Raw genomic sequence first — 27,356 nt, 5'->3', positions numbered from 1 at the left:
AATACAGGTTCATTTAGAACAAGTCATTTCTGATTAACTTAGTTACTTTTTCTGAAAGGTTAACATACCGGCATATTAAAGAAATGGTACAGATATATTCCACCTGGATTTGAGCAAGATATATGACACAATTATTCACACTTCCGTGTAAATAAGATAACAAAGGCTGTGGGCTGGATGACAGTATATTTCAGGTGGATCTGGAGCTTGGTCAATGAGAACCCAAAGAATGACAGCTAATAGATAAATAAATGTCTAACAGATAAAACCTAGAAAGAAATCTCTTGCAATACAATAAGGGTTCCTTTCTTGTTCAACATTTTTATTAATGACATGGATAAAAACAGACATTATGCCTATCAAAATTTCTAAGTGATAAAACCCTGCAAAGGAGAACATATTAAATGAAAAACAAACACACACTGAGATTCAAAAACATACTGACTGACTAGAATAACGTGGTATAGAACAAAATAGGAGTTTCAGTGTGCTGCGTGACAAGGTGGCCAAAATCTAGCGCAATAGGCTACACAAAAAGAAGTATAATGTTCATGATAAGTAAGATTACAGTCCTGCTGTATACTCTGTTCTCATATGCCTGTAGTATTCTCTTTAGTTCACAGGTAATCTGGAACATGTCCTGAGGTGACCAGGATAGTAGGAGAGGGAGTCTCAAAATTATCCCAAACAAAGATCAATTTAAGACACTGCGTGTGGGTGTGGAGGAAACAGGAGGATACAGGAGAAGAATGATGGTTCTCCTTGGGTATTTAAAGGAATATCATGTAAAAGAATGATAAGTCTCCTTATATTTGGTCCTAAAGGAGAGAACTTGGAGCAATCAGTGGAAGTTGCAGATACATATTTTTAATCGATAAGGAAAAAATTCCAGTTAGAACTGTTCAAAACTATATATTTTCTTCTTCAAGCACAGGCTAGACCTGAGGTGTCAAAATTACTAGATCAAAATGCAATTGGGAAATGTTTAACAAAATAAAAATATAACAAAGGTGATGTTAATTTATGGTTTTCTAAGTCAATATGAGACCAGCAGGGATCCATTTCGATTTGAATTTGACATCTCTGGGCCAGAAAATCACTTGCTGGGAACCAGTAGGACTTGATAAGTTCTGAGATTCCATCTCAGTCTGAGATTTTATGCCTCTGAGCATAGTATCTCTCATTAAAGAAAAGAAGCTCATGAAAAAACCTAGAATTTGTAATTCTTTTCTAAAAGCAGTGAAATGAGTTTTTTTTTCTTCTATATTTTACTATTATGGTTTCTTTCTTCTTTTACCTCCTGAAAGGTTCACAAAGTAGGAACTTCTTCAAACTGGCTAGTAGGACTGTGACATCACTAACAAACCCGATAACTTTGTTCAACTTTTGATGAAAACATTAAAATACAAAATTACCAAACATTAACTCCACTTACTTGTCAAAGCTAACCTGGGCTAATCCAGCAGTAAAGGAGCTATCACCAATCACTTGGGCTAATCTAGCCAAACCCTCTGCAGCAGCACATCGCATTAAGGGGTTGGTACTTTCCAAGGCTCCCATCAGTAATGTTAGTGCAGGCTTTCTAATTGCTTCTGAGCCTAAATTTCCTTTGGAGCTGGCCACATACTGAAATACAAACATATCCATATTAGCAACTACAACAAACTATTACTTGGCAGGGCTAGAAACAGGTATTCTTGTTATTAAAGAATTGCCATATATACCATAGTTGGATTTTACATTTTCAAAGAATGAGAATATAGGAAATTTACACATAACACTAAAAATATACTGGGTATAATTAACATATTCTTGAAGAACTGTATGGCAAAAAACTTTCTCAACTGCCATATTCGTTATGAATAACTGTTATAAATGTGCATATGCTCACTAAGAGAGCATAAGTTAGAATGAAAAATCATTTTTAAGCGCTTATTAGTTTATTGTACTTTTAAACATGAGTTCAATGAAGAGGTATAAAAGTGGTTGTAAGCAGGCTGAAATGCATTAAAAATGAGGTATTGTACAGGAAAAGCAGCATAAAAGATGTCAAAGAAATACACGATAGGCAAAAACATGTGATGGAAATGTATTCATAGTGAGGGAAAAAATCAATGAACAATCTATGAGACCTACTGTTATTCACTCAGACACTATGATTCAGAGACCATATTTATGGGATGATACGGATGAAATTTACACAGGATGAGTAGACATGGAAGAGGGGAGATCTACATTTTTGGAGGTTATACTCAAATTGATACGGTCACAGATTGAGACATCAAGGAAAAATTACTGTCACACTAAATGCTTTTTATGTGATTTTCAGATTTTTCTCTCTTTTCTTTCATATACTGTGCATAAAGAGATTACCTCAGAGAACAAAGGTCAAAATCAATTCCAACAGAAGCCAGATGGTCCCTTTTCCTATTACATAAGGCTATACCTATAATCTTTCATGTCAAAATCCATTGATTCATACTAAATATTTATTGAGCATATTGCATATATACAAGGCACTATGCTAAGTGCTAAGAAAAATATAAAGAAAAAGACAGCTGTTATCTTCAAGGAGCCTCCAATCCAGATGAGGAAACAAAACACAAAAATATTAGAAACAGTAGAGAATGACACGGGCATAAGAAGCACAAAGGGCTCTGAAAGTTCAAGGAGAAATCATTTTTTGCTCAAGGAACATATTTTATCATTGTTTTCTTTGCACATCAAATAGACACATAGTGAACATTTAAGGATTATCTTTTAATTTATCAGCACTGTAAACTCAGTTTGAGAAGGAGAGTAGTAGTAATTCATAGGATCAGGAAAGGCTTCAATGCAAAAGGTGGTTTTGATCTATGACAAAGAAGGCCTCTGTGAAGCACAGGTGAATAAAGCAGTCATTGCTACTTCTGCATTATAAGCATAAAACATCAGAACTATAACGGAGGGTAGAGGTCATGTAGTATAGGGGTTATTCATCTGGGTTTCAGGAATTTTTAAACTATTTCAAAAGTGTAATCCTATGCATTTTATCTATGTATTCAAAAACATTATCCTGAAAAGGGGTGAACAGGCTTCACTAGAACATCATTTAAAGTTAATTAAGAGTACTCTCAGCTACCCTGAATGTAATATAGCAAACAGAGTTTTAGACTTAGAAATCAGGAAAACCTGAGTTAAATCTTATTTCTATCACTACCTGTGACCATGAGTAAATTAATCACTTAAGTCTCCGAGGTTCAGTTTCATTATCTGTAAAATGGGAATAATAGTACTTACCTCACAAACTTATTGACAGGTTCAAATGAGAAAACACATGTAGAGCACTTGAAACTTTAATGTGTTATATAAATGTTATACATTATTATTAATAATTTGGGATTTCCTGTCAGGCTTTTTTCCAGGCCCTGGTGCACATAAATTTGTTTTGCTTTTAAACAGGTTAATGTTTGTAATATGTCTTACCAGCTTTAAATTAAAGTATCAAACAGAACAGAAATATAAATGCTCTATATTAAAAATACAGTACATAGGAAAGAATTAATTTTAGAGGTATAATACGAGCACTAATAATAAGACTAATCAATGGCTTATTATGACATGAAGGTGACATAGGCTATGTCAGTGAAGCTTAGCTCTGGGAGGTCCTATCAAGATGAAAAGGCTTTGAGTACAAGGTCTAGCAATGGATCCTAATTCATCTGCTGTCTCACGATCAGCCGTGGCAACTCCCCAATTCAACTCATTAAAGTATTAAAGAGGTATAATCTGGATGGCAGAAGGAGTACTCACAGTGATGAATGACAGACTCCTGAAGTAATATGGATACTATGTGGTTTTTAAGATGACTTTTTTGGGCTACTCTCTAATAATACCTATGTATACATTCCCAAGGTTCAAAAGTTAGTGACTGGAGGTAAGAAATTATCTGACATCATAATAAAACCATTAAATTAGTTTTAAAGTACGAGAGGAATTGTCTCAATTTGGACTTTCCTGTCTTTCTTGAAGATATCTCAGACTTTGTCATCATCTCCAGTGGTATTTTTTTCTCTCATGCCCCTGAAGATCAAATCCAGGAAGAAGTCTCTATTGCCACTTTCTAGACCTTCTTTTTGCCACCATCACTGAACAAGTTATTCTCCTTTGATATTCATAGGACCACAGATTTAGAGCCAGAAGTGGCATTTAGAGGCCTTCTAGTCCCACATCTCCTTTTACAGATGAAGAAACGGCCAGAGAATGACCTGCCCAAGGTTATAGGGTAGTAAGTCAAAGAGGTAGGATTTGAACTCAGGTCCTATGACTCCAAAGCCAGTACTCTTTCCATGGTACCAATTTATGTCATTCACTTATATTGTCTTATCCAGATTCTTGTTGCTACCACCAACTCAACTCTGAGTTACTTTTCCTTAACAATCAGTGCATTCATTCAATATCTGACTCGTGTTCTCTCTCAACCATTTCCTTCATTTTTAGTAACTGCAGTGTTAAAGCCAATTCTTTCCTGAGGTCACATGATCAATCAATAAACATTTATTGAGCACCTGCTATGTGTAAGCTTTTGTTGAGGAAATGAATAAAGACTGTTCTGTACCCAATATATAAATTGTTCCTTTAAGTCTTTTTTTTAAATTAAATTTTATTTTTTTTCAATGAACTAAAATCATTCCTACCTGCCCCCTCCCCACCCCCAACAGAAAGCTGTGTTAACCAATATGTATAGTCAACAAATTCCCACACTGGCCATATTGGAAAAAAAAAATTACATTTCAATCTTCAGCATTAAAGTTCATGACTTTTTGAAAATCCTAGCCTCAATTTCTTCAATTCCCATGATATCCATCTCCATCCTATCTCAGACATTCACAGAATGTTGACCATTACTTAAAGACTGAGATCTTGAACTCAGAAATTCCCTTTTCTGATAAAAATCTTCTGTTCTTCAATCTCTTCTACTACCTGTCATTCCAAAGACTGTTCTTTGTCTTCCAGTCTTTCCATCATTCTTTGTTCTTTCACTCAATCACCGTCTGTTTATATGTCACTTTCTTCCCTTCAGTTCTATGTCTAACGACTTTAGCAAGGTTTACCCTGGAATCCCTCGCCCCTTTATACTTCTGCTGTTCACAGCCTCATTAACCTCAAACCTCAGTCACCTTAATATTACTTTTAAGATACTGAATACTTGGAGGAAGGTAAAAAATTGTGCTGCTCAGCTCACAACAAATTCATACTCTTGTTGTTGCTGTTTCCCTTTCACTTTGATCTTCAATCTCTTCCTGTCTACTGACTCCTTAACTACAAAAACAGTTAGGTCTCACCTATCCTTAATAAATAGCTACATTGCTATAAATTGTTCTTTTCCCTGCTAAGGTCCCTAGAAGAACAGTCTATGCTTTGTTACTTGTACTTCCTTACTACCCATTTGCTCCTCGCCTTCTTGTGGTCTGTCTTCCAACTCTACCACCTGACTGGGTTGCCAATGATCTCTGCCTTGTTAAATCTGATGGCTTTTTCTCAGTTCTTATCTTCCTTTAATTTTCAGCAGCTTTTGATACAGCTGACCACCCTCATCTTCTACATATTCTTTCTTCCCTTGATTTCCACGAACACCATTCTCTCTTGATTTCACTCCTACCTGTCTGATGACTGAAGTTCTTTTGTTGTTCAATTATCCTCCTCTCACTTTCTAAAAATGGGTGTGTCTTACGGTTCTCTTCTGGACCTTCTATCTTCATATTACCTTCTTTGGTGACCTCATTCTCTCCCACACATTCTTTGCAAGTGACACAGAAATCCATACAGCTAGCTATTACACAAATTACTTGACGGTCATCTGCACTTTGATGTTTTCTTGATACTTTGAATTTACAATATGAAAATTCAATTACAGCTAAGCTAGCCTTCTAACTGTTTTCACACAATATGCCACCTCCTATCTCTGTGCCTTCTTACTAGCTGTCCCCAATGACTGCTTCCTTCAAGACTCAGATTGAGGATCTTTTATACATGAGGACTTAAATGATCTTCCAGTTGCATCTCCTTGCCCCATCCAGCAACATCGTGTTGCCTCTACATCTGTTCTATCTCTCCTAGAAAAACTGTAGATTCCTTGAAGGACTGTTTCACTTCTGTTTCTGCATCCCTGGCACTTAGCAGTGCTTGGCGTACATGGAAAGTAAGATCGCAACGGTCCCAGCTTTCTCAATAAAACAGGAAACTAGAGTACATGCTAGAAAAGAGATGGATTGGGGTGGTAGTTGCGGTCTTAGAGAGATGAAGTACTATTGATTGAATGTATGATTAGTCTGGCATTTAGGGCTATGACTTGTTTCCAAAGTACCTTTTCAACTTTATTTCATGTTATTCTCCTTTACAAACCACATTTCAGGAAAACTGGATCAGTAACTGTTAACCTTAACTCAACACCACCTTCTGTCTCTGGACACATGTACAACAGGGTGGTATAGTGGAAAGAATGCTGGCCTTAGAAAATGTGAATTAAAATCTTGCCTCATATATTTAATAACTGTATAGCTTAACCTCTCTAAGGCTCGGTTTCTACACCTATAAAATGAGGATAGTAGCAAGGTTATTGAGATGACAAGGTTATTGTGAGGATCAACTGAAATACTGTATGTAGAGCACTTAGATCTTATAGAGCTATATAAAGATTAGCAATTACTCCTCCATGCCTACCTACTATGTACTCTCTCTTCATCTTCACCTTCAAGAATCTTTACACTCCTTTGAAGCTCAAATCATGTACCATCTTTGTGTAGCTTTCCCTGACCCCCAGGTGAACACCTTTTTTCTTAAATATTCTGGTTCACTTTATCTGGAACCCTCCTTTGTGAGTGATGGGGATCACTCCTTAACTTATGTTATATTTTCTGACATATGTCCTGTTGCATTCCTACTTCCTTGGATGTCTACCCCTTAATGTCAGATCCTGTGTTTTATATTTCTTTCAGAGTACTTCATACGAATATACATATGAAATACATATTCATGAAATAATGAATATAATGAAATTATGTATGTAAATCACTCAGTAAAGTGCCTGGTACATAGTAAACGTTACAGAAATGTTAGTTGTTGTTGTTGTTGTTATGATGTTAGATTTTTCATAAATGTTTGTAAGACTGCTGAATTTTCCTAAATGTCTCCAGAAGTAGACTGGCATGCAAATCAATTAGTCTGCATTTATTCTAGGCTGCTTTAAATCTATATTTACAGACAAATTAAGCAGACATTTTAAACAGTATTTTATGCTATAATCTTAAAGTATGATATACATATTATTTAAATACACACTACATACATACATACATACATACATACATACAGGACAAACTGCTATTACTATTGACTGTCCTTTAGTTAAGAGTGGGCTTCTCCTCAGTTATAGTACCTAATGTAAACAAAACAAACACACATTAAATAGAAACACTCAACTGTGAAAGCCCTAATTTTGATCCATGTCCAGTGACAATTTGACAAATTTAAAACTCATTTACTTTCAAGAAAGAATTTATAGTAACATGTTTTAATATCAAGCCCATAAAATGCAGATCTTTAGACCATGGTTAAACCCCCCTACTCCCTTATTATGTACCACACAGTTCAATTAGGATCAACAGGAAGTAAGCATGATAAAAAAAATTACAAATGCCATCAATCTTTTTTTGAATAATAGTTTTGTTGATTAAAGTAGATGGTTTATAATAGTAATTTAACTCCAGATCCCTCGTGAAGATTTGGTGAATTTGTATCAGACAATATTAACAACCTAAAACTCTTTAAGTTGTAGAGGGTTTTGAGAAATATCTTATGTTTATAACACAAAATTTTATGCATAATGTAAATTTCATGGACATTTAAAATATATCACTTGTACAGTGTTCTGTGACTAGTATGTACTCAATAAAAGTCTACTGATACTATAAAAATAGAAAATAAGGCACTGAATATTATAAGATTTCTGTGCTATACACATTCATTTAATGCTTTACTTTGCCTGAAAGAGCAGCTAAATTATAAGTCAAATTGATTTCTTTTATACAAAATGTGCAGTACACAAAATTTTCAGGGTTACTTACATTATGTAGTTAAGGTATGGAAATAATGAGACAAAGTTACAGGTGTGAGGTCTGAATGTCAGTGACATGGAAAAACTGAAATTTTTTTCCTTAAAACTAGATCATACACAATTATAGGAAAGAAAGTTCAGCTCTTGAAACAATTTACTCATGAGGTTAATGAAGCTACTGTCTTTTTTCATTAAAAGAACACACAAACAAATGTTTATTTACAAAATATAAGGCTTACCTTCAAAAAACTAGAAAATGCTGATATAACATGTAATTGTACTACTTGCTGACGAGATGCTTTTGTGTGTTTTATGCTGTCCAAAAGTTGTTCCAGTACCAACAGCCTTAAAATCAAAAGCAAAAATGTTAAAAAGCAGATATAGATAAAAAGAAATATTTTAAAAAAGCCAAAAGGACTTCCCCTGATGTTTCTATAGTAATTTGTTACTTAAATTATCTTGTAAAGGGTACTAAAATTTATACAATTGATGATTAAAAACTTAAAATTTTATAGGAAAGGAACCTGATTAGATTAAATACTACATCAAGGACATGGGGTTTTTTTGTGTATTTGGGAATTCCTTCTACCAATGCAAATAAACTGCCACTCATCTGTAATGGTGAGTTAGCAGAGTGGACAGAATTTTGGGCCTGGACACAGGAAGACTCATCTTCCTGAGTTCAAATCTGACCTCAGATACTTATTAGCTGTGTGATTCTGAGCAAGTCACTTAACCTGGTTTGCCTCAGTTTCCTCATCTTTTTACTTGGTCAAGAAAACCGCAAATGGAGTCATGAAAAGTCAGATACAACTGAAATAACTAAACAACAACATCATCTGTAACAATACCAGACTTTAAAGGTTGCCCAAGGTTGAGAGAGATTAAGCGATTTGCTCAATGTCATACAGCTAGTGTCAGAACAAAACTGAATTTAGGTACTCGAAACTCTGGGTCTAGCATTGTGCCACACTATCTTTTTAGAGTAAATTACAAATAGGAGAAAATGACAGCGTTTAATAAGTAGGGATGGTGCATCTTTCTTATCTACCCAAAAGGCTTTATCATATGGATGATTTTTTCTTAAAAGTTTCAACATTCTACAACAAAATTATTCTATGTGCTCCGTCCTGCACATTCAGACCACTTATTTATAAACATCATTCAACAACCTCACTTCCCTGGATGTTCATTTCATTCAATTATATCATTTTTCATGATTATGTTCATGATTATCTAATATCTCCAGGAGAGTCTCTCATTTCTTTTATGACTTCAGCATTCTCCCTCCACTCCAATCTCTTGCCATCATTTTCAATGACTTCAACATTCATACTGATGATTCTTCTAAAACAGGCCTCTAAACTCATCAACATCCACTCTTAGGAACTTCATCCCCTCAGTTACCAAAACATATACCTATACTGAGGGTATCTTAACTTATTTTACCTCTAAAATCCTAAACCCTGAAATGTCCTTCTCTGATTATAAATTCCTATTCAAACACCTCTCCTTCTACAATTTCTAAACCTGCTCTTCATTCTCATCATGACCTCTAGTTCTTTAAAACCTCCCTATTCTTCCATTTACCTCTTCACTGGCTTTACTTCTCTCCTTTCAGAGCTGATTTTATAATCAGTAGTTTTCAACAAGAATGATGAATTCCATACCCCTGCTAATTCCTCCTCCTCCTTCAGTCCTTCTACCGTTCCTGCCTTGTTAAGTCTTAATTCTGAGTCATATCTACTTTCTACTCTTAAGCAGTCAAAAGGTAGTCATGAAACAATCCTGTCTGGGGTCCACTACAAATTCGTGCTTCCTAAGTCTCAAATGGATGCTCACTGCTGCCTGGCAATCTATACTTCCCATCTTTTTTCCCCCTCTTTCCTTTCTCTCTGTTCCCAGTACAGGTATATGGCGAGGCTATATCCTTTCTATACTGTTTCCCTTTGCAATTTTACCAATTTTATTTAGTCTCATGGTTTCAATTATCACCTCCATGAAGATGGCTCTGAAATCTACACAATTTTACCTTAATCTCTCTACTGAGTCCCAGTCCCTCATTTCTAACTGCCTGATGACATCTTTATTTGAATGTCAAGCCAGAACTTCAAAATCAACATGTCCAAAACTGATCATTATCTTTTCCTCAAAACGTACTTTTCCCCCAGATTCTCTATTTTTGTTCATACCACTGTGTGCTCACTCAGACTGAAAAAATTCAATATCATCTTTGACTCCATTCTGCAATTCCCTTACCTACATCCAATTAGTTGTTAAGTCCTGTCAATTCTACCTCCATAACAACTCACTTACGTACGCCTTCCTCTTCACTCCTAAGGTCACACTATACAATTAACAACTCTACTACTGGCTGGATTACAATAGGTTACTAACTAGTCTTCCTGCATACAGTCTCTCTCCTCTCTTAAATCCATCCTTAATAGAGCTGCTAAAAAATGCTAATGAACAAATTTGATCATGTCAGTTCCTTGCTCAAAAAACTTTACTGGTTTTCCATTACCCATAGAATAAAACACAAACTCCTTAGCCATTTGAACCCTCCTACATCTTCCTTTCAAGCTAAATTTCTTAACATTTTCACTCTTATTTCCAAGTATTTTACATGCGCCCTACTTTACTGTACTTATCATCAAACTACACACACACACACACACACACACACACACACGCCAATTAAATTGTACTGTTAGACATTTCTTAATCTTGTCCTGCCTTTCAGAACCTTTTCTGCATTCTCACATTTGGCACCCACAGTATGAACTCTTCATTTCTTGTAACCCCCTTCTCTTCTTTCAATGCCTAGGCCAAGTGCTACTCCACCCATGTAGTGCCCTTGCTTAATCTTATGAAAATAATCTCTGCCTCCTAATTCTTCACTTTATCTAGATATTTTGTGTAGGTTTCTCTTTTTGTCTTTGTCATACTCTATATTGTATCATGCTTATTTATGTAAAAGTTTCGTCCTCCCATTAAACTAGAAGCTCTTTAGGACAGGAATTGTGCTACTTTTCATCCTCACTGCCAGCTACAAAGTAGGCTTATCTGAAAGATTTGCAAGTATTCTTAATCTTGAGTCACAATATGACTTTTCTATTAAAAAATGCTATCTTTTAGGAGTTGGCTGAGTTGATAAAAGTATGATAACTAATGAGAAGATCAGCTAGCTTTACCTATTTAACAGCCAATAGATGGCATCATTATTTCCAGAGAGGTGCTGAGCATGTGTTATATGTATCTTTGTGAATGGGTAAGATGGTTTCAATAGATTAGTGTGGAACACATCTCTTCCTAAAGAGATGAGAAAAAATAAAGTATATGACACCTGGACAGTGGGTCAGTAGAATCAACTTCATATAAGTTTAGAACATACATCTCTACTCTAAGTTGTCTAATGTATAGATAGATATTTCAAATGATATCTCTTGAAAGGATGGAAAAGCTATGTCTATTTTTATTATAAACTGAGGTTTGGAAGGCCATAATTAGAAAAATGATAAGTGGCTTTGGTGTTCAAGAGAGGAAGTTAATGTAGCGTTGAATTGGTTCACCCAGGAGGTCAAAACGGGGAAAGGTGGAGAGTGTGGGTAGAGAGAGGTCAATTGGAAAAAATATCTCTTCAGATAATTTTTTGACAAATAATGTATATTACATGGGAAGTATAAAGAAGAAATTACTTTCTCTCCATATTAGAATGCAAGCTTATTAAGGAGATAATCTGTTTCTTGTACCTAACATATGCTGTCCGAAACATAGTATACACATAATGCATTTTCATTCGTTCATTCATTACCTAATTAGATTATTTTCAAGGAGTTTTATGTACAGCACTGATTGTTTTTGTAGGATATCCTCACAGGGAGCATTAGTAAAGGAAATTACCATTTTCTACCAGTTTTTCCAGGTAAATGAATCTTTGATGTCTGATCACTAGCTGCTTATTAAATTTATACTCAACCAAATAAATTCATTTTAGGTTGCTATTTTTTCCCTCAAAAAGTTCCACTTGTGGCAAAGATTGACATAATTTTACAATTATAGTACCTTATCCACGGCCTGATTCCTGAGAATCTGCTGTTTTCCCATTTTTCTCAAAATCCAAATTATTTTTAAGGTTTCTAACTACTTCTAGCAGCATGCCTATTGTCTATATGAACTGAAGGAAAGTTGTTATGGGTCATTCTCTCTGGCTGTACCCCATGCCTGGAATGCTCTCACTCCTCAACTCCACTTACTGGCTCTGTTGACTTCCTTTTGATCCCAACTAAATCTTACCTTTTACAGGAAGCCTTTCCCAACCCCTCTTAGTTATAACAACTTTCCTCTATTAATTTCTTCCTGTGTATCCTGTATACAGCTTGTTTTGTACATATTTGTTTGCACACTGTCCACCTCATTAGATTATGAATTCCTTGAGGGCAGGGCCTGTCTTTTGCCAGTACTTAGTACAGTGCCAGGTAGGTGCTTAATGCTTGCTGATTGACTGAATGATTTGCAGTGAGGGGCTTAAGCACAATCCCTTACCAATAGTAATTATAATAATTATAAATTTCTTTACATAATATGTTTTTATGTTTTAGGATTTAAGATGCTCTAAAAATTTTCTTATTCCCAGTGTAAAGGGACTATAACAGAGGAAAACTACTTTCCATTCTCAATTTAATCTTTAAATAGAATTTCTTTCCTCTTTAGAGGAAAACCTCTAAATATGGAGTGTCTAACAAAAATCCCAAGTTTTTAATGCCCATTTGCTCCCTAATTAACCTCAAGACATATCTTTTAATTATGGTTTTGCCTCAAAAAACAAAAACAAAAATAAAGATATGGTTCAAAGGAAGAATAATAGCAAGCAATCTTCAATAAACGGTACACCATAACCATCCAAAAATGAGAAAATTTATAGTAGGATCTAATCATAAATCTTGTAACTTCTGAAATTCAAAGCTCAGTGGGAAAGCCTTCCCATCTGCTCCCTTCATGCAATTTATTCTCCACAGTCCTCTAATGAAATCCACTGGAGAATGCAGATAATTGCTCAAGACCTAGCTTTTCAACATGGTTTACTGCCCAGACCATTTTCCTTACTATTTCCCAAACTACTAACCATTTTAGCTAATTAATACCTAAAGCAGCAGGTTTCCTTTTTAATTACCTCCCAACTTTAAAAAAATTACCTTAAAAATGATTTATATCTACTGCAAAATGCATCAGAATTCAATATATACATTATTCTCACCATTAGAAGAGCATAAACAATAGCTTAAACATAATAATATGAATATATTTTAAACAGTGCCACTACAAAAAGGACAGCCATAATAAATCATCCCATTTAAACCATAACTGGATTGCGGAATAGAAATTTCTCACTAGTTATTATGAAGAGGAAATCAAATTATCTAGGTACAAGATTCATGTCAAGACAAAAATAAGTTTAAAATGAAAACAATGCTTTCAGAACTTTCTTTCCAGTGCTATACATCCAGAGTTTAATTTAAATCCCTGAACCATTAAGATACAGTTTTGCCCCTTTGATGAATGTCCATTTGAAATCCACTTTATGTCCTAAATTACACTAAATTTCCAGTAGAGCTCACACTCAGTTTTCTCTATGAAGCTTTCAAATTACTGTTTCAGCCAAACTCTTTGAGTTTACTATCTCTACTGTGGGACTTAATCATATACTACTTTATGAAAGAGTTCATATCATAGATTTGTTTAACTTTTCATGTATATATGCCCTCTCTCCCCGATTAGATTGTAAGCTCTATAACTTGTTACATTTTGCATTCCTAACGGGACTTAGCATAGTCATACGCTCCTAGTACATGCTCAATTAATATCTGATAACTCAATACTTTTCTGTCACAAAGATCTAACAATTTCTCTAAATCTAACCCAAGATTTGTACAGATTGAAAACATAATGATCTCCACATTCAACAGTATTCTCCCAGGTATTCAACAACTGTACAGCATATTTTCCACATGTTGAAGTCGATGTGTTATTCAAGAGATTCAAAATGTTTACCTCTGAGATTCTGCTACATGGGCACACACCATTCCAAAAAGCCTGGCTGCAGAGCTGATAAGTGAAAACATTGGAGGTAGGGGCTTAGGTACTGAATCCCCTTCTATACCATGTTCATAAATTGAAAATGGGTCATACTCTAGGCTTCCACAAGCAATACCATTACCAAGGAGGAGCTAAAGAAAAAAACAACAAATGAAGCTTGTTAACCATGATCCACAAATGGACATCATCCAGAACTGTTAGCCAGAAACTATCTGAGAATGGACTTTACCTACCTGTTCTTCAATAAATCTGTGGTCAGTGTCTTGTAGTAAAGGACTTAATAATAAAAGATCATCCTGGTGGCAGAGAGGTGGAAGTAAGAATGTGGATGCTGCCATCTGGTTATCAGAAGCAGTCAATTCAGCAGCCAGCTCTTTGAGAATAGCACAGAGGTTTCCTGATGAGCCAAAAATAGGAAGGAAATAAATATGTAATCAATTGTCAAAAATGATTAGTTTAGGTGATTAGAATATACGTAATGGAATTTATCTATATGAGAGTTAGGTTTCTTTTTTGTCTGGACCTATGGTTTCATCAGTGTGAGAAACTCACAAGTTGGAAACTACTTCTATTGACACAGATAAGCATATCAGCTGCAATTTAGACAGAGAGTAGTCTAAGGCCCTAAGAAGTTAAATGTCTTACCCACGGTCATAAAGCTAGGATGTGTCACAGGCAGGATTTGAACCCTGATCTCAAAAGTACATTAACTTTTCTGAGGTCTGGTTAATTTTGCTCTCTTCCATGGGCTAAACACTATTCCTAAAAACCTGAAAAGTATCTTGTAGATATGTGCTTCAAATGTGCTACTGGTAATAAGGGGTACCAAGAAAGAGATGTACCAAGGGGTACCAAGAACTGATCAGTAGAAATCTACCATGATCATTGCAAAACAGTTTAAATATCATATTGTTCTGATTCTGTCAATGCTAGGATTGAGGTATATGAAGGACAGCAAAAGCTAATTGCTCTAGGTGTACTTGTTTGAAATATATGTTCCTGAAAAAGGTGTGTGTAAATCACACTTATGAATCAGCTCATTTTCCACCACTGATTTACAGAATAATTTCAAATATTTATCTTCACTTGATTAACATTCAATTGTAATAAAGCACCCCAAGTTTAATGCTTTACTGTATGTAAAAATTTTTTTAAATGATGCAAATTTCTAAAACAAAAACTGTTAAAAGGTTAACTGGGGGGGGGGGCCCTGAGTAAATTTTTTTTTAAAGGGGTGGTAGGCCAAATAAGTTTAGGAACCTCTGGTCTAAAGTCATAGGTGGTAAATTTCAGGGCCAGGATATGCACCCAAGTCTTCTGCCTTCAAATGCAGTGCTAGATTGTGATAAAAAAGTGATAACATGTTTGAATCAGTATGGAAAGTCATGTAGAAAAGCAGCAAAAACTTATTACCTAAGTACTTTAAATTATCACTTATTTAGGAGAAAAATCACTTCCTTTTTAAAAAAAAAACCCTGCAAACTTGTTTTTGGACAATGCTGGTAGCTACTGAAATCTTTAGAATCTTGGTAAACTAAAGCAATCAACCAATAATCACTTATTAAACACCTACTACATGCCAGGCACTGTGATAAGTGCTGGTAATATAAGGAAAAAGAAAAAACAGTCCTGCCCTCAAACAGCTTACATTCCAAAGGAGGAAACAACATAAGAGCCAGAGCAAAGGCAAGGAGAAGTTAAGATGGAACATTATGTTCAAAGAAAAGCAAGTAATCCAGTATGGCTGTATTTTGCTATGAGAAAAAAACCCTCTAAATCTAGGTCACTGGTTTATCACTTTTGGGGAGTTCCTTTGGGCTATCTAAATTCTCCCAATAGGTAAGATGTCAGAGACCAAAGATGAAGTAACCTGACATCTTATGACTATCATAAGGGATGTGAAGAAGACAGGTACTGAAACTGGTGAACAATTTTAAGATTAAAAAGTAAATTTCTATAACAGTTATTCTTTTAAAATAGACATAAAAACCTTTCAGACTTGTGGGAAAATAACTTTATTTGGAAAATTAACTGAAGCTAGAAATAAAGACATACACAAGCTAGGTTAGGTGAGATCACTAAATTCACAGATTATGTTTATTTTACAATACTTAACACAATTACACTATGTTTCTTACTGTTTTTCAAAATTAAATGTCAGTTGATATTTTAATGATAAATTTCCTACTGTTAAAATTCAATGTGTGCATGAATCTCAACCTAAGCACAGTAGGGGGACAAGAGCACCATTAGTATTAAAGCACAAGATGTGAGTGCACTGGGTGTCCATTGACCTCTACGAGTTTTACAGGATCAAGAGTTAGAAGGGACCTTAGAGATCATCTACACACTGTTCACCTCCCTTGTATTACTGAGGAACCTTGGACAGGTTACATAACTTACCCAAGGTCACACAGGTGACCTGACAGAGGTAGGGATTTAAACCTAGGGAGGCAAATCCAGATCTTATGACTAGTTCTTCCCACTATACCACACTGCTCCTCTGTTTCAACTGTAAACCACTACTACTTACACTACCTAATAGAGTTGTGAGAAAAGCACAATTATTTATAAATGATTCTTAATTATTATTACAGTTTATTCTACAAGCAAATAATTTTTATCTTAATTAGGATATCATTATTTTGAACTATCCAGTATTCAGGATTATGTCTTAGATGGTTTTTGAGAACTGCTATGTTTGAAAAATTCATCATCATCAGGCCAACTGTGTGAAGAGCTTCTTCCAATTTAACTAAACTGATCCTGTGCCAGGGACACTAGATTCACACAGCAGATCTTTGCAGCTTTGTCTTGGGCTCTGTTGGCATGAATTAGAACTCAGTCCCCTTCAGGTAACAATGAAGTACTAGAGTAGGAATCTGGTGGAGAATAGTATTTTTTAAATAACCTAGGTGAAAACTAATATCATATCATATCATAAGATAATATCATACAACAGGGTAGAAAAATATATAAATGAATTATAAAAAGTTAGCAAATTAACAGAACGTTTCTGGCTACACTATATATTCTCATTTTTTTTCACATCATGTATTATATGAGAGGGCAAAAGCACCAGTAAAATGGTGCCTACTCTTCCTTTTCATGTTTCATTTCAGTCATAAATGCTGACTTCCAAGTCTATTTTCTGAACGTTTACTTATAGAATATCTACTTGTATTTTTAACTCTCCCTCCAATTTCAAGAGAGAAATATAACACTTTCTTCCTCATTCCCAATTAATCTCCCAGTATTTACACTGCTTACCTACAGTAAGCAAATTATACTGTAAATCTAAAGTCAATCTTCTAAGCGTGGCTAAGAAAATAACACGACAGTTTAATATGCCTGAATCCTCAGGTAAATACATGAAAATAGCCTTTTCCCTCTTTTATTTAGGAAAAAAAAAATTCAAAAATTTTGTGGTTTGGCTGTTTATCAATGTGCAAGTCTGAGTTGAAAAAGTTACCAATGACTTTGAAATATTAAATTTGTGGTCCAACAGTTTAATATCTACAGAAATTGGTTTCTTTTTTATCATGGTTTAACCAAGCATTCACCCCCTCCCCAAATCCAGCATGTGTATTCCTTTATTTCCAAATTCAGTTATTTTTCCAAATAAAGTTATTTTCCCCACAAGTTGAAAAGTTTTTATATCTTTTGAAAAGAATAACCTGTTATAGAATTTATTTTGCAAACTTAGAATTGTTCGCCAATTTCAGTACCTGTCTTCTCTATCTCTTTTTTTTTTTTGCTTTTTTGTTGGGCATTGGGGATTAAGTGACCTATCCAGGGTCACACAGCTAGTAAGTGTCAAGTATCTGAGGTCGGATTTGAACTCAGGTCTTCCTGACTCTGAGGCTCTAACCACTGGACCACCTAGCTACCCCACCTGTCTTCTTTACATCCCTTATGACAATCAAAAGAGGTTTTGCTTTTGCTCTCTGACAATGATTAGACTGGCATTAACACAAGGCTGAATGATGGCATTTGGAACTGGTATTTATTTAGCTATTTGAAGCCTATTTCCTTGTTTGATATATAGTTAGATGCTAGTATGAATATCCAACTGTCTTATGAGAAAATATATGAGATAATCATTTCTCATACTGGGTTATTGTGGAAGCACAAGTTACATTATTTACCTTAGTTGGTTATGGGTAATGGATATGGCTGCAAAACATTATATAAATAATAAAGCAATATATAAATATGAGCTGGTTGGTGGCTGAAGATTTCCTGATGAGTAGATGTGACTCAGACAAGAATATAGTGAAGAAAAAAATACATGCTGAAGTAAAGACAGTAGGCATCACACTTCCAAATAAGTTTATCTAAACACTGTCTAGACTTCAGAATGGATTCAAGCCTATTATAACTCACCTAACTATTGTAACTGACCAAGCATTCATTAAAGATATGTCTTTGATTTTTTTTCCAAAGTAGAGAGGCAGTCTAGAACACAAAAGATTTGGTAGAGGTTTTACTCTTTTAATGATCTCTACTTATCTTAAAGAAATATTGTATTATGGAAGATGATATTTACTACTAAAACAACATGAATTCCTTGGAAACAACTATATAGCTGATGCACAATACAGTCGTGAAATAGTAGTATCCATTTCTTTTTTTTTTTTAAGGCAATTGGGGTTAAGTGACGTGCCCAGGGTCACACAGCTAGTAAGTGTCAAGTGTTTGGTCTGAGGCCAGATTTGAACTCAGGTACTCCTGACTTCAGGGCCGGTGTTCTATCCACTGCGCCACCTAGCTACCAGTAGTGTCCATTTCTACTCAAAGCACATACCTGCATAGATCTCAGTAGGTAATAAAGCCAAGAGTTCATAAAGTCTTTGTTTGTAAATCACTGAGGGGGTTTTCAAAGGACTTCCATATGTTTTCTGTATTGAAGAAAGTCTAAAAAAAAAAGAGTCGATTTTGAGTGCATAAATTTTATAACACTGTACAGATAACTGATCAACAATTATTTAATAATGCCTACTATATATACCAGGTACTGTGCTGGGCACAGCAGAGATACAAGTACAAACAACGAAACAGTTCCTATTTTCAGTGAGCAAGCTGATCTGAAAACATGAATTAGCCAGGTGTATGTTTAGTGTTTTCTACTCATTACTCTTCAGGCTACATATAGCTGCTTTATATCTGATTTCTTCTGAGGCAAACTATTCATTATGCCTGGAATGAATACTCTCCACTTTCTGCTACGTGCTGCAATACTGCTCCTTCTTCAAGGACCAGTTCAGGAGGCCATCCTCTCTCTGAATCCTTCTCTTGTTCCCTAGTTGTATCATTGTTCAAGCCTTACCCCATCTCTGATTCTTCTCACCATATGCCTTTTCTGCTCCTTCTCTTGGGCTGCTGAATTCTGCTGAAGGAAACCTCACAACTGTACTAACTAGGTTTAAACAATTTAACCCGAGGGTAAAAAAAAAATAGTTACACTATTTATTTTTAACTGGGATCTTAATGCTTCATTCAATCTTTTTATTCTTCCCTGAATGACTACTATATTTTCTGAAACAGCTGTTGCAAACCTCTTCTCGATCCTCCTGTGCTGACCTTCACACTTTCCCCTTTTCCCTCTCTATAACACAGGACCTTCCTCCTCCTTTACTGAGAAAACTGTAATTATTTGTGAGGCGCTCCCAAGTCAGCCCCCTATTCTTTCTTTCCTTTTTTTTTGCCTATTTCTGACAATGAGGTTACCCTTCTCACCAAAGCCAACTTCTTTGTGTTTTTAACTGTGTTCCCTCTGACCTCTTCTAGAAGCTCAGCCTTCCATCCCTCCCCAACCCTCAAACTTCCATCTCTTCTAATCTATTTACTGGCTTATCTGCTGTCTATAAATTTGCCCGAGGCTCCCTCATCCTTCAAGTCTTCATTAGACACCTATATGTACAAAAATATTTATAGCAGCTCTCTTCTGGTAGCAAAGAATTGGAAATTGAGGGGATGCCCATCAACTGGGGAATAGCTGAACAAATTGAGGTATGTGATCATGATGGAATACTATTGTGCTACAAGAAATGATGAGCACAATGCTCTCAGAAAAACCTAGAAAGACTTAGAGCTGATGCAAAGCGAAATGTAATGTGTACAAAGCAACAGCAATATTAGATGATCAGCTGTGAATGACTTAGCTATTCTCAGTAATACAATGATCCAAGCCAACTCTGAAGGACTTCTGATGAAAAATGCTATCCACCCCCAAAGAGAGAACTGATGATATGTGAATACAGATTGAAGCATACTTTTTTAAACTTTATTTTTCTTGAGTTTTTTTCCAGGGGTGGAGGGGGCAAGTTTTGTCTATGTTTTCTTTCACAACATGACTAATATAGAAATGCTTTGCATGACTACACATATATAACCTATATCAAATTATTTGCCTTTTCAACAGGGGGTGGGGAGGGAGGAATGTAGAGAATTTGGAATGCAAAATTTTAAAAATGAATGTTAACAACTGTTTTTACATGTAAATGGGGAAAAATAAAATACTAAATAAATTTCAAAAAGATTTAAAAAAATGAATCGTCTCCCCAACCTCCCCATTTCTAAACTTATCTAAACCTATTCCTCTTTTAAACATTGCTATCTCCAGTCTCCCAAGTTAGTAACCTTGGTATTATGCTTGATTCTTCACTCTCCCTCATCCCACATACCTAATCAGTTGCCACATGCTGCTGTTTCCACCCTTGTAACTTTACCTCTTTCACCTGAATCTTTTTTCCTGCTATTAGCTACCATCTTACTTCAGGCCCTTCTCCTTTTTCTCCTAGATTATCCCAATAGCTTCCTAACAGTTCACCTGCCTCAAGCTACTCCTCACTTTAGTCCATCTTCCCCATTACTGCCAAAGGGATTTTTCTTAAACGCTGATCTGACCATGTCATTCCCCTACTTAATAAACTCAAGTGCCTCTAGAATCAAATAGAAATAAATGCCTTTTGTTTAGCTCTTAAAGAATTTCACAGGGGCAGCCAGGTGGTGCAATGGATGAGGACCTAAGTTCAAATCCAGCCTCAGACCAAACACTTGACACTTACTAGCTGTGTGACCCTGGGCAAGTCACTTAACCCCAATTGCCTAAAAAAACAAAAAAAAAGGAATTTCACAACCTGGCCCAAGCCTAACTGTATATTATTCTTTCTCACACACTCAAAAACCTAGCTAAATTGGACTTCTCTGTTCCTCAGATACTACATGCCTCACATCTGTGCCTTTGCCATGGCCATCTCCTATGCCTAGAATTCACTCCCTCTTATCTCTGCCTCAAAGAAGCCATCTCTCTTCTTTCAAGAAGATGCAGTCTTTTCCTGATCACTCCAACGTTAATACCCTGCCTTCCTAACTTACATGATTCTTGTTATACTTATTCTGTACACATACATATATGCCTTCATTGTCTTCCCCACTAGAATGTAAGCTCTCTGCAAGGAGGGATTGTTTTAATTACTATATTTGTATCTCCGGTATCTAGCATAGTGCCTGACACAGAGTTAGCATTTATTAAATGTCTGTTGATTGTCCTTGAACCTTTGGATCATATAGTCTGCTCCCTAATTAACAACCTTCCACTAATCTTAAACCCTGTTCTCTCTTGCTCGTTCTATCTTCTAATACTGAATGAGACCCAGATTCCTCTTTAACAGTGCATCTCTCACATAAGTACTGGCTAGACTTCTTTTCATAACTTCTGATTCACCAGTTGTGGAGGTGGTTTGGAATACTGCTGCAACTCTAATATCGCTTTCAGACTCTTCCTCCAAGGTTCTGGCTATCCAAATTTATCACCTGATTCAGATGCTAGTGAGTGGCCATTACCTATCAACCCCATGATATTCATTTCCCTTCTTTCCACGGTGAGTTTAGAGCCTGGCTCACAATCTTTCAACCCCAACTTCTAACATCATATGAGGGAGACCGTCTCATTTCTCCAGTCTGCTCCAAATCTCATGACTTGTTCCTCCACTTACCATCAGCTATGCACAGAGATGGTTATACTCTTGACTGTTTCTATGTACAAAAACTTCAAAATTTCTTTATCCAATCATAATCTTTTATCATTTCATTTTCTCCTATACCTCCCAACCTTATCCTTAATCCTCACCATGACCTCCAATCTCTCCATCTAAGTGAGCTGCCTACAAATTTGTTATATAATCTCAACTGAGCCCTCACTGAAGGAAGGCAAATCCTTTTATCACTAATTGTTTTTCTATCTCACTAACCACATAAGTCCTTCCAAACCTCTTCCCTCAAGCCTTCCACATCAGACCCTCCCATACCCTCTCAGCTGCAGACCTCATATCGTTAATTCACTGAAAAAAAACTGAAGCAATTCACCTAGAGCTCCCTTTTCTCTCCATTGTCTCAGTCCACACACCTTTGACATCATCTTCCATCATCTCCTCCTTCAGTTCAGTCTCTGATGAGGGTCTGGCCCTTCTCTTAGCCAAGGCCAACATCTCTATATGCATTCTTGATACTCTATGTCTTCTCCAGAAGACTGCCCTGCTATCGTTCCTTTTCTCTCTTTTATCTTCAATTTCCCCCAATGTACTGGCTTCTTATCTGATGACTAAAAACATAACCAAGTTTCCCCCATCCTTAAAAAAGCCCCTCTAGATCCCTACTAGGTATCATCTTATATCTTTTTCTCTTCTCACCTAAATGTCTTGAAAAAGCTATATGCACACAAAATGCTTCTACTTCCTCCCATCTTACTCTCTACCCAACCATCTGCATTCTGGCTTCCTACTTCATATAATTCAGTTAAAAGTGTTACCTCCAAAGTTATCAGTGATCTCAAATGCCTAAGCTAATGACATTTTCTCAGTCCTCATCCTTCTTGACCTTTTTACTGCATTTGACATTTCTTGATCACCTCTCTCCTCTGAGGGCTTTCTTGACACTTGTTCCCTCCTGGTTCTCCCTCATACCTGTGTGACAACTACTTTTCATTTTTCTTCACTGGATCTTCATTCATTTTATGCCCATCAACTGTAGCTTATTCCCCTGGGCTATATTCTAGCTCAGGGATGGGGACCTGTGGCCTCGAGGCCACATGTGGCCTTCTAGGTCCTTGGGTGTAGCCTTTTGATTGAGTCCAAGTTTTACAGAACAAATCTTTTTATTAATTTTATCCCTTAAAAAAGGATCTAATACTATACAAATCATTCCCAAATTTAAGTTTCAGTCAACTACCATTTCTTAAGCATTTACTATGTCTCAATCAGTGTGCTAAGCAATGGAAATACAAATAAAAGTAGAAAGAAAGACAATCCCTAACCTCAAGAAGCTTATATTCTAATGGGGGAAGATACATAAAAAGAAGTGGAAAATGTGGGGTAAAGAGGAAATGAAGATACCTAGCACAAGGGTATGGCACAGGAAGTCCAGAGTGCAGCCTTGAGAGGAATTTGACATGGTTGGCCTATACACTCTCCTTAAATGGAAGTTCTGGAGGAAGCCATCCAATCATATACACATCCTTAATCTCTCCCCTGAGCTCCAATTCCTTATCATCAATTGTTTATTGGATGTTTTGAATTGGACATTATCTCTCCCCCTCAAAACCATCCTCTTCCAAATTTCCCTACTGTCCAAGACACTGCTATTCTTCTAGTCACTCACATTTTATCACCTTGGTGTCATATTTAACTCTTTACTCTCATTCATCCTGTCTATCCAATCAGTTGCCACATCTTGTTTTTACCTCTATACAATATTCATATCTGTTCCACTAACACAGCCACTGTCTTCATTTAGGTCATCGTAAGGACCAAATAGTCAGCAGGACCATTACAACAGCTTATTTGGTCTCAATACCTCTAGCTTCCCCTCCACTCCAAATCATCCTCCACACAGCTGTCAAAGTAATGTTTCTAAAGGGAAGGTCTGACCAGGAGCCTTCCCTTAAAGCTCCTCTCCCCCCACTCAATAAACTCTGGTACCTCCCTATTACCTCTAAAACTAAATACAATTCCTTCTCCTTTACATTTAAAGCTCTTTATAACCTGATCCTGTCCTGTTTTCACTTACATTATTCCTCTCCATATACTCTATAGTCTAACCTCCTTGCTATTTCTCATACAGGACACTCCATCTTCATGGCTTTGCACTGGCTCTCCTTTATCCCTTGAATGCATAGCTCTCCCTAATCATTTCCCCCTCTTAGAATCCCTAGCTCAGCATAGATAGCACCTAAAACAATTAGTTCTTCATTTATCAATGAATAAATATGAACAAAGCCTTAAAAATAAAATTTGGAAATATTCATGTATTGTGCATGCAATCTTGCGTATAGGCACTTAAAAATAACATAGTAAATTAAACTGTAAATCAGTCTTATGTTATCAGTGTTATGTATTGGTCTGAATAGTATGGACAAAATGTGGGTTATTTTCCAGTGTACGTATGTATGTATGTATGTATACATACGCATTTGTTTATTTTTCACAAAGAGATCTCACTTTACAGGAAAAGTCTGCATTTGAGAGAATACTATTACATTTTGAAGCAATATGATCTGCAGACTACTTGTAACAGAAAAAACACACTGAGAGGCATTACCCCAAATAATGCAAAGCAAAAACTTTTTTAAAAGGCTATTTTTTTGTCTAAACATTTTATTAATTTTAAAGTTTTATCCTTGTGCCTAATAGTAGTATGGGGATGATATTAGGTTCTCAAAGGTTATGCCAGTGGAGTATAAGCTCTGAGAGGTTTCATCACTCTGGAAATACTTCAATGGACTACAAATAAAATGTGTGTTTGTCATCAAAGGGCCAGACTAAGTGCTATGAGGCTCACTATCAACAAATTAGCCAAGTGGTGATGAATTACTGATCATAGTAACTCAAGAAACAAAAGGGCTACAATCTGCTGGTGTATGTGACATCTATACAGATGAAATAATGGATTTTTCAACATAAATTATACAATTTTCACTAAGCCATAACATGGAATACAAGCAAATTTCTATATATTAAAGTTACTAAATAAATTGCTGCCTCTCTTGTTCTTAATTTTTTGTTGTGATCTCTGAAGTTAAATATAATATTTAAATTAGTAAATCTTACAAATGGGTTAAATATTTGAAACACTAGAACCTAGCTAAACTTTTCCTCTTAAATTTAAAATATCTATTAAACCCAGCTGGCACTGGTAATTGAACCTATGCATTTTTCCTAAAATTATTAATTCAGAGGAGAAAAAACATGTGAAAATATTTTCTGACCAGAACCAGAATTTCAGTTCCATTCAATCAACAATTACTAGCACCTACTATTTGTCAGGCACTGTGCTAATTTCATTCTGTTTGACTGTTTTAAAAATAGAAGTACCTAAAGTTTAAATATCAGTAATGACTATAATTTTATGCTAATTCAATTTTTAGATTATGTTCATATGAATGAAATTTGAGGAAAAATAGATACAAACATACAAAAAAGAATTATATTCTTAGGTAAGGACCAAATTTTAGTAACTAGAGACAAACAGTAAATAAACAAAAACAAAACAGGCTTAAACAAAAACCTGACATGACAAGATTATTGCTTAGTTTCTTTGTTCAACCTTACCACACTTAAAATGATGTTTACTCAATTCCTCACTTGTAATGTCACTTCTCTATAATATTTAAGATCTCTCACTCATGATATTATATTAAAATCAAACTGGGACTAAATGTTTGGTTTACGAAAGAGAAAACAAGGCTTATTATTATATTTCAAAAGTTAAAATCTGCTCAGAAGGCTAGGTCTTATTGGAGGATTTTATACAACATTTGGTACTTACTGAGTTAGTAAATCAACAGCACATGGAAGGGGAGGAAGAAGTCGCTGAATGACTTCATCAGTAAGAAGATCATCACAGTGGGAAACAAAGCTCTTGATAGCTGGAGAAGAAGTGACTGTAAGTTAGTATAGGTTAATCAATTGTGAAAATCACATTTAATTATGGCACATTTACATTTCAACCAAGGCTAAGATAACATAGAACCAAGGTTGCTGAAATTTGGACCTAATTTTTATACTGGGAAAAAAAAAAGATTTTTCTTCTCCCTTCACGTTAAAAAAAATTTCATTCAGGTTATTTTAAAAAGACCACTGTCACAAACCTTTCAGCATATTTTAAGAGGGATAACTAGAATTAATTTTTCTGAAGAAGTCACAGAGATTACAAATTTGCTATAACTAAGGGAACTTTTTTTTCTAAAAGTAAAACTAAAAAAGGAAAAGAAAATAATCCAATGCAGATGTGCCTTCCTAAGGAATTTTTATTTTCCTAACAGAAACACATATTTTCAGAAGTAAACTACAGGATGAAAAAAGTTTCTTAACTAGACTAAATGGAAAGGTCTGTATGATCATGGACTTTCCTGCTTTTTTATCCTAATCCTAGCACCAGGCTCTCAATTAAAATTAATAATGATAAATTCTTGTCATACTTTTTAGTTACTGATAACTGTTAAAATGGAGGTAAGAGTTACAAAATTTTCTAAAGTATTTACATTTAAAATGAGAAGACTAATAAAAAGTTATAAGGAATTCCCCAATTTTCATTTTATTTCAATGGTTCCTTCTTGTGGCCCCGGATAAATCATATCTTTGACTTAGTTTCTACTTTATACAACAGAAAAAATAGTATATTCTGCTCAGAATATTTTAAGAACAACTTGATTAAGGCTTCATAAGTTCCTAGTTGAAGCAGCAATAATAAATCAATATATGAGTGGCTTTTTTTTCTATATAGTGTGAATAAAACCACATATGTAAATTTAATACTTCAAGGATTCAATATTTGACCAGCGTGGCTACACTTCTCATCAGTACAGACTGTAATCCCCCTATACGCTATTTTATAGTACTCATGAACTACTTTATCGCCCCTTAAAAAAGCATCCTTTTAAGAAAAGGGCAAGAGATTATGTCACCATTACTTATTGCAAGTATTTCTGGTTCAGCATCCAAGCAGAACGAACCTTGCCCCCCTCCTAACTTAATTATATCTAATAAGACACACACGACCCTCAGGCTTAGAAACATGTAATTGTTTACTATAAAATATTTCAATTTAATCTCTAGAATAGGGATTCTTAGTTTTGTGTCATGGACTCTGTTTAGTGATCCAGTGA

General features: G+C 35.4%; 1 protein-coding gene across 5 annotated transcripts in view; it reads right to left on the bottom strand.

Moving 5' to 3' along the window:
* HEATR5A (HEAT repeat containing 5A) overlaps positions 1 to 27,356 on the bottom strand; it is a 154,883-nt gene that overhangs the window by 81,351 nt on the left and 46,176 nt on the right. For all 5 annotated transcript variants that reach the window (XR_013485420.1, XM_078151399.1, XM_021004277.2 and 2 more), the window contains exons 13-18: positions 26,018 to 26,117; positions 18,999 to 19,108; positions 14,425 to 14,588; positions 14,147 to 14,322; positions 8,335 to 8,440; positions 1,436 to 1,626 (exon numbers count right to left, since the gene is read on the bottom strand). Coding sequence is in view for 4 of the 5 variants with exons in the window: in XM_078151399.1 (XP_078007525.1) it covers positions 1,436 to 1,626; positions 8,335 to 8,440; positions 14,147 to 14,322; positions 14,425 to 14,588; positions 18,999 to 19,108; positions 26,018 to 26,117 (847 nt within the window). In the remaining variant the exon portion in view is untranslated. The remainder of the gene's footprint in view (positions 1 to 1,435; positions 1,627 to 8,334; positions 8,441 to 14,146; positions 14,323 to 14,424; positions 14,589 to 18,998; positions 19,109 to 26,017; positions 26,118 to 27,356) is intronic.

Source organism: Phascolarctos cinereus, unplaced genomic scaffold (assembly GCF_003287225.1).
Source record: "Phascolarctos cinereus isolate Bilbo 61053 unplaced genomic scaffold, phaCin_HiC Scaffold_3;HRSCAF=262, whole genome shotgun sequence".
NCBI lineage: Eukaryota > Metazoa > Chordata > Mammalia > Diprotodontia > Phascolarctidae > Phascolarctos > Phascolarctos cinereus.
This window is presented reverse-complemented; position numbering and strand designations above follow the sequence as displayed.